The sequence below is a fragment of the Mauremys mutica genome, chromosome 13 (assembly GCF_020497125.1).
Source record: "Mauremys mutica isolate MM-2020 ecotype Southern chromosome 13, ASM2049712v1, whole genome shotgun sequence".
Lineage (NCBI taxonomy): Eukaryota > Metazoa > Chordata > Testudines > Geoemydidae > Mauremys > Mauremys mutica.
This window is the reverse complement of record NC_059084.1, coordinates 32895119-32905679: the sequence shown is the minus strand read 5'-3', so window position 1 is coordinate 32905679 and position 10561 is coordinate 32895119. Positions and strand designations below refer to the sequence as shown.

The window sequence follows — 10561 nt, the reverse complement described above, 5'->3', positions numbered from 1 at the left end:
TGCAGCAATGTGCGGCTGTGCACTGGGCAACACCACACACTGCAACGCCCCTGCTCTGCCGCAGCCTTCCTGGGTGGCTTTGGGCAAGTTCCTCAGCTGGCCAACCTCCCGGGGTGTTGAGAGGGTAAAGCCATTGCTGAGTGATGCTGCCCAGGTACCATGTCTGGATAGCCAGACACCCCCCTCCAGAGCTTCCCCTCTCAGCGAAGAAAAGCGAGAGGAATAGGGCAGCATGGGCAGAATCTAGCTTTAACGAGTTCTTGGTTCTGCTGCAACGCCGAACAGTCCTGCTCCCTGAGCCAGTGGGGCTGGGCGTGGATAGCGGAGCTCCCGCGGGAGGAGGCGCTGCCTGTCTGGGGGATGGCGTTAGGGTAGCAGAGGCTGAAGAGGCCCTGGAGCAGCCCCCTTAGCTAGTTATAAAAGGAGATTTTGCCTTCGGCTGCCAGTTTCTTAATGAGGGTGAGTTCGAAGTCAGCGCTGTGCACGCCGGTCTTGCGGAAGGCTCCAGGGTGACGGTTCTCTTCCCAGTAGTGGTGCCAGTTCCCACTGTTGTCCGCACCGTAACCAAACACTGCCACCTGCATGCAAACAGGCGATGTCAGCAGAGCCCCACATGAACCCGCCCCCCACATAAAACTAAACATCCCCCCACATACAGCCACAGCTCGTGGGGCTCCCATTCTGCCTGGCAGATGGCCAAGCCGAACCTGAGGGGCACTGCAACCCTGGCCACCTAAGCACGGGGCCTGGAGCTGCCACTGGGGATTGAGTGCAGGACAGGCTCAGTCTGCAGCCCCTGCGTCTCCCACTCTGAGGGCAGGATCCCACCCGCCCAAATGCCCCGGCAGCCAGCGGGGAGATGGAGAGTCAGAGTCAGGAAGGGAAATATTTAGGGGAATGAATTGGGGGGTGGGAGGGGGAGGAGTGTGCCAGGGGTTCATATGAGGGCTGGGGCTCACTGAGAGAGGGATCATTTGAGGTATTTTATTATCTACATGTAATAAAAGACATAAAACAACATTTTTAATGGCTAAAACAAAATAAGAAATCCCCTCCCATTTAAAAAAATATTTTTAAAAAAGGCACAAGGCCCTAGCCGCTGAGCTCCCCAGGCCCCACGCTGAACTCCCTGGGGACCACGCTGACCTGCCCAGATACCACGCTGAGCTGCCCAGGCCCCACGCTGAGCTTCCCATGCTGAGCTCCCCGGATATCATGCCGACCTGCCAGGCCCCAAGCTGAGCTGCCCTGGTACTACACTGCACTGCCCGGGTACCATGCTGAGCTCCCCTGATATCATGTTGAGCTGCCCAGGCCCCACTCTGGCCTGCCCAGGCCCCATGCTGAGCTGCCCAAATACCACGCTGAGCTTCCTGGGTACCACGCTGAGTTGCCCAGGTACCACGTTGAGCTGCCCAGGTACCACGCTATGTTACTCGGGTACCACGTTGAGCTGCCCAGGTACCATGTTGAGCTGCCCAGGTACCACGCTATGTTACTCGGGTACCACGCTGAGTTGCCCAGGTACCACGTTGAGCTGCCCAGGTACCATGTTGAGCTGCCCAGGTACCACACTATGTTACTCGGGTACCACGCTGAGTTGCCCAGGTACCATGTTGAGCTGCCCAGGTACCATGTTGAGCTGCCCAGGTACCACGCTATGTTACTCGGGTACCACGCTGAGCTGCCCAGGTACCACGTTGAGCTGCCCAGGTACCACGCTGTGTTGCCCGGGTACCATGCTGCAATTTGGGGCAGAGGCAAGCAAGGGCACCAAAGGGGCCTACGGGCAGGCAGCTGCAGCAAGGGTGGTGTGTGAGCTGGCTGCCTGTGGTCTCAGCATGGAGGCTGAACCTGGCATCTGCTCCAGACTCCTCTGATCATAGCGTCTGGACAACATCTGACTCCAGCTTTTCCTGCCCTCATCACAGGCCAAGGGCATTGGCCCCACCCGCTCGGACACTTACCTGATCACAGGTGTGCAAGGCAAAGAGCAGTGCTGTGAAGCCAGTGGATGGATACCTCCCATGGTGCTGTGTCCACTTGTCATGGATGTATTTGAGAAAGGCAGGGTTCAAGATTAGCACCTGAGAGGAGGAGAACAGAACAGGGCAAATGCTATGCGATTCTGTCATCATCCTACCCAATACTAAGAGGCCATGCCCGGAAGGCGCAGCCCCACCCCTGCTCACTGCTGACATTCCTGTGTGCGTCACTGTCCTGGAAGGGCTAGGGAATATCACAGTGAGAGCCCGTCTGGGACCGTGTGCACAGGGCTGGGCACTCGCTGATGGGGCAGAGATGAGCACCTAGAGAGGGTGAGCTTAGCTCCCATCAGGGCAGGAGCTCTACTGGATTAGTCTGCTGTGAGATGAATGGCCCGTCCTGGGTCCTGGTGCACTGTGGGCAGTGCATATCACCCGGTGCACAGCAGAAGAACGCGCCACAAGGGCACCCCACTCCTGAGAGCCTTCTGGGACACACTAACCAGCTGCTGCTGGAAATGGCCAGCCTGGGAATGCTACACTTGGCTGGCCAGGAGGCTCTGGCAGAGCTATCCTGTGCTTTGCTGTTTCCCAGCAGTGTCAGGAGCTTGGAGCTCTGCACTGGCTGGCTAGGAAAGATGGAGTGCTCCTGCAGCCGGTTCTCAGGAACACACCGTCTGTGTGGCTGGACTGGTTTGTTGCCTGAATGACTGGATTCCTAGTCAAGTATCAGAGGGGTAGCCGTGTTAGTCTGGATCTGTAAAAGCAGCAAAGAATCCTGTGGCACCGAATAGACTAACAGACATATTGGAGCATGAGCTTTCATGGGTGAATACCCACTTTGTCGGCTGCATGACATGGATTCCTAGTGTGTCTCAGGGATTCCAGAGCACAACTGGCCATCAGGCCACTTTACTGGAAGCCACTTTACAAGAACCTGCCCCAGACTCTAACGCACAGACTTTGTGTCGCCAGCTTCCCACGCAAGCGGGTTCCATGATTAGTCCTTGGCCACTTGATCAAAGTTTTTGGAAATTCTTAGACCTCCCTCCGCCATTAAGCAGTGTCAGGAAACTGTAAACGTCTGGCAATGTAACCTTAAGGGCCTCTGATAACTGTCCTCCCCACAGACCTGGCCATCCTCTACCAGACTCAGGAAGCAAATGTCCAGAACATGAGGTGGCTGGTGCTGGCTGTGTCCCCAGCCAGCCCTTACCTTGCTTCTGTCGGCTTCAATGAACTGTTTGACTCTTGTGTACGTGCTACAAAGGAAGAGGAAGCATAGTCAGTGGAAAGTGGTGTCCTCTGTACCAAATGCTCGGCTTTCTTCTGGCCCCACCCATGACTTCTACAATCCACCAGGGATTGAGGCTAATGCCTGCGCAGACCTTCTCAGGAGCTGAGTGGCTGCCTCCTCATCAGTGCGTCTGCTGGAGCTGCTGTCTCCTTGGGGCCATGCACTGACCTCAGCTCAGGAGCCAGGATGCCTTTCAGCACAATGCCATTAAGCCACTGAGCCAGCCCCTGGGAGCTGTGGAGTGTGTCTGAACACCAGTGCTGGAGCCATCAGTCAGGAGATGTGGCCCTTCCCCGAGGTCTGTACAAATGGTCTCACCCTCTCTAACCAGCTTCAGGTCTGCCCTGTCCTTCGCCACCCTCTGGGGTTCAGTGAGCCAAGCCGAACCTCATGTCTGGTGTGTGCCCCGGCCTGAGGGGGAGGAGCCTCTGAGCCTATCAACCTCCCAAGGGAGCCACTGAGTCCCCTCAAGGGACGAGGCAGGAGCAATCTAGCTTCCCAGAGCAGAGCCGCCATCTTGGGGGGAGGGGCAGCGCCAGTGTCCTGGGGATCCTCCATCCCCCATCCTAGGGTGGGGTCATCCTTCTGGGGGGCCTCCCAAGTCCCCTCTCCTTGGACAAAGGGGTGAATCAGCTTCCACAAGTCAGTGGAGCCTGGGCACCACCTAAGCCCCATCTCGTGTGGGGATTTGTGCTGTGGGCACACTGGAGCCCACTGCCCCTTGGGTGAGACAGCACCCCCAGAGCCACCTCAGCCTCCACCAAGGGCAAATGAGCCATGCCCATCTGGAGCCTCCTGCCTGGGACACTGCCCTCAAAGGATCCCCCTCAGCAGATCAGGCCCCATGCTCACTAGCGCAGCTCCCCCGTGGAGAAGGCGCTGGTCACCCATTTCAGGTCCAGAGGTTTAAAGGGGACCAGCACCAGGTGGACCCCAGGCGGGAGGTCCACAGCGCTCTCTGGGTACATAAAGCGGTGCGTTGTCCTCGCGCCGACATCCTCCTCGAACCCAGCAGTCTGTGCCCTGTTCATCCTGGGGGCACGAGGAGAGAGCACAGATCAGTCTGCTGCAGCACGCCTGGGACCCTGCGCTCCCAGCCTCCCAGGGGGCCCTTCCCGGCCAGCTGGGTGGGGATGGGGCTCGGGGCCTGCCCTGGCCAGCTGGGTCGGGATGGGGATTGGAACCTGCCCTGGACAGCAGGGTGGGGGATGGGGATCAGGGCTCACCCTAGCTGGCTGGGTGGGGGATAGGGCTTGGGGCCCGCCCTGGCTGGCTGGGTGGGGATGTGGATCGGGGCCTTCCCTGGACAGCAGGGTGGGGGATGGGGCTCGGGGCTCGCCCTGGCGGCTGGGTGGGGGATGGGGCTCGGGGCTCGCCCTGGCCGGCTGGGTGGGGGATGGGGCTCGGGGCACGCCCTGGCGGCTGGGTGGGGGATGGGGCTCGGGCCTCGCCCTGGCCGGCTGGGTGGGGATGGGGCTTGGGGCTCACCCTGGCCAGCTGGGTGGGGGATGGGGATCAGGGCCTAAGTTCCCTCTAAGCTGCATGGCCATGCGACTGTGCAAAAGCCTATTAAGCACCACACAGGTGCTCAAGGCTGTGGCAGGCAGAGATTCCTCTCCCCTAACCCTGGACCCAACCCAGCCCCGCCCCGGACCTGCCACAGCTGTGGGAGAGGTGCCCCTCCCCCAGCCTCAAGCCAGCCCCGGCCAGAGCTGCTGCGGCGGGGAGCTAGAGCTGCGGGGAGTTCTCTCTCCCCGTCACAGCCCCGGGGCAGCCTGCACCCCCAGCTGGAGCCCTCACCCCCCCCAAACCGTCTGCCCCAGCCCTGAGTCCCTTATCCCCGGCCCCACCCCAGAGCTCGCGCCCCCAGCCAAAGCCCACACCCCAAGCCTCGGCCCCAGCCCCGAGCCCCCTCCCACACTCCGAATCCCTTGGCCCTACCCCCACCACATGAATTTTGTTATGTTCACCAATATGGAGGTGATGTGGGAAAAATTAGAGAGAACACTGTGGGGCCCACCCAGACCAGCTGGGTGGGGGATGGGGCTCGGGATTCACCCTGACCGGCTGGGTGGGGGATGGGGCTCAGGGCCTGCCCTGGCTGGGAGGGAAGGATGGAGTATGGTTATTGCTATGGCTGGGAGGATGGGTTGGGGCAAGGGAGCCATCCTGGCCAGCAGGGAATGGGGGGGCTTGGATCTGTCTGTCGCCGTGGCCGGTGCTCACTGGGGCTGCTAGCCCAAGCTGGCTGCTTTTTTACTTTCAAATGTAGCCCCAGAGCTGTGTCCCGCTCTCCTCCAGCAGCTCCCAGATGAGCTGAAACATGGTGCATGAGGGAAGACAGTGGGCGATGGCGATACAGATTCCAGGGAGTGCTTCGTACACGGCCTGGGAACTCCTTCCCACTTTATCTTTGAAAAATCATGGCGATCGGGGGAGGTCCCGGATGACTGGAAAAAGGCTAATGTAGTGCCCATCTTTAAAAAAGGGAAGAAGGAAGATCCAGGGAACTACAGGCCAGTCAGTCTCACCTCAGTCCCTGGAAAAATCATGGAACAGGTCCTCAAGGAATCAATTCTGAACCACTTAAAGGAGGGGAAAGTGATCAGGAACAGTCAGCATGGATTCACCAAGGGCAAGTCATGCCTGACTAACCTAATTGCCTTCTATGATGAGATAACCGGCTCTGTGGATGAGGGGAAAGCAGTGGATGTGCTATTTCTGGACTTTAGCAAAGCTTTTGATACAGTCTCCCACAGTATTCTTGCCAGCAAGTTAAAGAAGTATGGGCTGGATGAATGGACGGTAAGGTGGATAGAAAACTGGCTAGATGGTCGGGCCCAACGGGTAGTGATCAATGGTTCCATGTCTAGTTGGCAGCCGGTATCAAGTGGAGTGCCCCAAGGGTCGGTGCTGGGGCCGGTTTTATTCAATATCTTCATTAACGATCTGGAGGATGGTGTGGACTGCACCCTTAGCAAGTTTGCAGATGACACTAAACTGGGAGGAGTGGTTGATACGCTGGAGGGTAGGGATAGGATACAGAGTGACCTAGACAAATTAGAGGATTGGGCCAAAAGAAATATGATGAGGTTCAACAAGGACAAGTGCAGAGTCCTGCACTTAGGACGGAAGAATCCCATGCACTGTTACAGACTAGGGACCGAATGGCTGGGCAGCAGTTCTGCAGAAAAGGACCTAGGGGTTACGGTGGACGAAAAGCTGAATATGAGTCAACAGTGTGCCCTTGTTGCCAAGAAGGCTAATGGCATTTTGGGTTGTATAAGTAGGGGCATTTCCAGCAGATCGAGGGATGTGATCATTCCCCTCTATTCAGCACTGGTGAGGCCTCATTTGGAGTACTGTGTCCAGTTTTGGGCCCCACACTACAAGAAGGATGTGGACAAATTGGAGAGAGTCCAGCGGAGGGCAACAAAAATGATTAGGGGGCTGGAGCACATGACTTATGAGGAGAGGCTGAGGGAACTGGGATTGTTTAGTCTGCAGAAGAGAAGAATGAGGGGGGATTTGATAGCTGCTTTCAACTACCTGAAAGGGGGTTCCAAAGAGGATGGATCTAGACCGTTCTCAATGGTAGAAGATGACAGAACAAGGAGTAATGGTCTCAAGTTGCAGAGGGGGAGGTTTAGGTTGGACATTAGGAAAAACTTTTTCACTAGTAGGGTGGTGAAGCACTGGAATGGGTTACCTAGGGGGGGGGTGGAATCTCCTTCCTTAGAGGTTTTTAAGGTCAGGCTTGACAAAGCCCTGGCTGGGATGATTTAGTTGGGTTTGGTCCTGCTTTGAGCAGGGGGTTGGACTAGACGACCTCCTGAGGTCCCTTCCAACCCTGAGATTTTATGATTCTATGATTCTATGAATGACCAGGTGCCCAAGGGCCGTTGGAGGTCTCAGCAGCCTGGCTGCAGCACCGGGTGCCTCCTCACTGCTTGTTGGGAGGGCACAGCGCCGTGAGACACCCCGGGGCAGGACAGGGTCCTGGGTTCATCTGCGCCTTTGCTGGGGCTCCATCTCAGACCTGTGGGCAGAGATTTACTCTGCTCCACCAGAGCGGCTGCAGAGGGCCGGGCCCATTGGAGAGGCACATACAGAGCAGGGGATGAGTCAGCTCTGTCCCACTCACCTCAGAACCCAGTGGTAGGAGTCGATCTCTCGCCCGTGGTGGGAGCCCCGCAGGCGCCCGGAGTTCCCCACCACCGCACACGTCCTGCAGCGGGAGGGGGCGCGAGCGTCCAGCGTTGGGGATGGGAGAATGTCAAACATTTGCTGGATTATTCCCTGGAGCTGGGCACTGCTCTGTGAGCCCTGCAGCTCCTAAAGGAAGAAGAACAAAGATAGGGCATGTCTGTAGCTCACCGAGCCCAATGCGCAGCAGGGTGGCAGGGCCTGGGGGCTGGGCCCGGGCAGGCAATGCCTTCTCTGCAGGGGCCAGAAGAGCTGTGAGCCCAACCCTGCTGTGCTCAGAGGGCACACAGCGTGTCCCGGCTCCTGCTCTGCGACACCCCGTTTTTGCAGTGCAATGGCTGGGGCAGTCCTCCCCACCCTGCCTGAGCAACTTCGCCCAGTGCTGCCCCAAGCTCCCTGCCAGCGGAGCTCTGCTGGCCACACGGGTGCATCTCTACTAGGTGTGTTGGTATAATGAAGCTGGGAATTTTTGAATAGTTTGTATGACCCTGATGTGTGCCTCAGTTTCCCTGATACATTGCATGGTTACCCAGTAGGGAACAAGGATTAAGTTTGCTTTCAGGGCAGACTAAGGGACACAGGTGCTGATTTTCCACAGTTCTTGACCCTCGGCTCTGCCCCAGGCCCCGCCCCCACTCCACCCCTTCCCCCAAGGCCCCAACCCCGCCCCACCTCTTCCCATCCCCACTCCACTCCAACCCCACCATTTCCTGCCCAGTTCTGCCCCCTCCCCCGAGTGTGCCACATCCTTGCTCCTGCCCCCTCAGTCTCCCTGTATGCTGTGAAACAGCTGATCGTGGCGGGCGGGAGGCCCGGGAAAGGAGAGGGAGGTGCTCCAAACTCTGGTGGGTGGGAGGTGCTGGGGGGTGGGGAGGATCTGATGGGGGGCTGCCAGTGCATGCTCAGTACCCACCCACCATTTTTTCCTCGTGGGTGCTCCAGCCCCAGAGCACCCACTGAGTCAGCACCTATGCTAAGGGACATAGGTCTGGGTGGATTAAAGAGTCATTAAGGAACTGGTTGAAATTCACCCAGTTCAACAACAGGGCCCGAAAAAACAATGCAAGCTCCAGTGCCTCCTGGATTTCGCTGCCTCTCAGCAGGGCAGTCGGGCAGAGAGCCCAGTTTAAGAACAAAGGACTGGAAGGTGGGCAGTGGGGCTGCTGGAGGAAGCTGGGAGTTCTCTGGAGGAACCTGGGAACTGACACAGAAGGTCAAATTGAGAGGGACAGAGCCTGAAAATAGGGTTCACTACAGCATGGCTGGGGCTCTGGGCTGACCAGACTGGACTGTGCTAAGCTGCACTTCTCTGTGCTAACCTAAGGACTTCCCATGCTGTGTGCCCAGGGACTAATAAACCCAACTGGTTTGAAACCACTGTTGAGTGTCCCTGTAAATACTTTCTGAGGTGCATTAATCCCTGCAGAGCAGACAAGTCTCTCCCAGGAATCTGTCTCCGTTGGACTCGCTGAACAGAGCTCACTGTATGAAGCAGGAGTACTGCAGCCCCAGAGGTTCAATCTTAGGAGGCAGCGAGGCCGGGTGGCCCTGGGGGTCTGGCACATCAAAGGGGTTCCTCCAAGAAACTGTTCCAAAGCTGGGAGTGTAGCACGGATCTTGTGGCTCCGTGAGGTAGCTAACGCACAGTCCCATCCCGATGCAGACCAGGCCAGCTGAGCTAACAGGCCAAGTTAATGCCGATGGGGAACCCAGGGTTCCCGCGACCGGTGATCTTGTGGGAACACTCCAAAGAGCCTGGCCTTCCCCTGAGTGTGAGTGACTCTGTGAGCTAACGCCTAGTGAAGACAAGGCCTGAGAGTGCAAGCTCAGCTCACGGGCCCCTGGCTGCTCCCTGCAGCTCCCACTCTCTGGGCCCCCAGAATTGCTCCTGGCTGAGCTAAGCACGGCTGTACAGGCAGCTGCGGGTGTCAGAGCAGGGAGCTGCACGCAGTGGACAGATGCAGCCAGCAGGGACTTGGAAGGGGCCGGCTGAGCGGCTTGCCCTGCAGACCAGAACTGCTGGTAGGTGTGCTGGTGGCTGCCCTTTTCTACCCCAACCACCTCTTCCCAGAGGGATCCATGGGGGAGTGAGAGGAGCACAGAACAGGCTCTCCGCATGGGCAGCTGTTTGGGGAATGTGAAAGCACCCTGGCCCGGCCCTATGCCCCCCAACCAGGGAGCATGGCAGCAGGGGCAAGCACCCACCCTCACTAGTCTCTGCTGGCCTCTTCAGCTGCTACAGCCTGTCTCCTGGGACCAGTCCTACAAAGGAGCCAGCCCTTGGCGCTCAGAGCATCCCTTTGTTTGCTACCCACCCGTGCCATGGTGCCGTGCCCCAGTCCGCTGCTTTGTCCTTGCTGCAATGCTCTGAGGGGCCCAAGGGTGGGCTCTGCCACCAACGGCCATGGTAGGAGGTGTCTGCATTGGTTTAATTGCTGTGACTCTGTAACTCACCAGCCACCACAACAGAACGTCTGGGGCGATCTTGGAGGTGTGCACCGTCAGCAGGGGATTTATCGCTGAGTTGTACCGTTTGTTAAACCAGGCTGAGCTTCTGAGCTCCACAATACAGCTGGCACAGCCACAGGGCTTGGCCTCTGAGACAGACAGAGGCCACAGCATGTCTCCAAGGCTCCAGGAAGAGGCAGAATGCCCCAGGTACAAGGACTGATGAACCTGCCACAGGACAAGCATCATGCACAGGGTTGTAGCAGCCCACAACTTCCTCCGGTGCAGCATCCTTCACTCCACCAGCTCCTCCCTGCAGAACTTCAGTGGGTCTGTTCCATGGGAAGGGGCCCATGTGTGGTGTTCAGGGTCACTGCCCGTAGGCACTTGGGCACCGTTGCAGTTTTCCTGCTCTTACGGGATGAACAGGAGCCTTTCCTGGGTAGCTGCAGATCCCCAAGAATGGAAGGAAGGGGCAGGCATGTCCAACACACACAGGAGCCACTGGAGGTTTCCAGCCCTGATCCCAAGTCAGCGTTAGCACCAGTCCCGCATAGCTCCGTGCAGGGGACAGCTTCTTCCAGGCTTTGGCTCTCTCTGTCCCAGCCTGAAACAGACCAGATAA

The 10561-nt window shown here is 58.0% G+C and overlaps 1 protein-coding gene across 1 annotated transcript; it reads right to left on the bottom strand.

Annotated features, from left to right (window-relative positions):
- Positions 1–262: 262 nt before the first annotated feature.
- On the bottom strand, positions 263–10227 carry LOC123348703 (CMP-N-acetylneuraminate-beta-galactosamide-alpha-2,3-sialyltransferase 2-like). The gene is made up of 6 exons (XM_044986317.1): positions 9943–10227; positions 7427–7617; positions 4135–4314; positions 3202–3247; positions 1968–2087; positions 263–578 (listed from the first exon to the last, which is right to left on the bottom strand). The coding sequence occupies exons 1-6, from the start codon at positions 10225–10227 to the stop codon at positions 411–413; spliced, it is 990 nt and encodes a 329-aa protein (XP_044842252.1). The 3' UTR covers positions 263–410.
- Positions 10228–10561: the final 334 nt, after the last annotated feature.

Bases quoted from the DNA above. Each gene is read 5' to 3' on its own strand.
- LOC123348703 (XM_044986317.1), bottom strand. From the start codon at position 10,227: ATGCTGCACCGGAGGAAGTTGTGGGCTGCTACAACCCTGTGCATGATG. The intron at 7,618-9,942 runs GTGAGTTACAGA...TTCTTCCTTTAG, and splicing joins ACGTTCTGTTGTGGTGGCTG to GAGCTGCAGGGCTCACAGAG. The intron at 2,088-3,201 runs GTAAGGGCTGGC...TCCTCCTCTCAG, and splicing joins TTGAAGCCGACAGAAGCAAG to GTGCTAATCTTGAACCCTGC.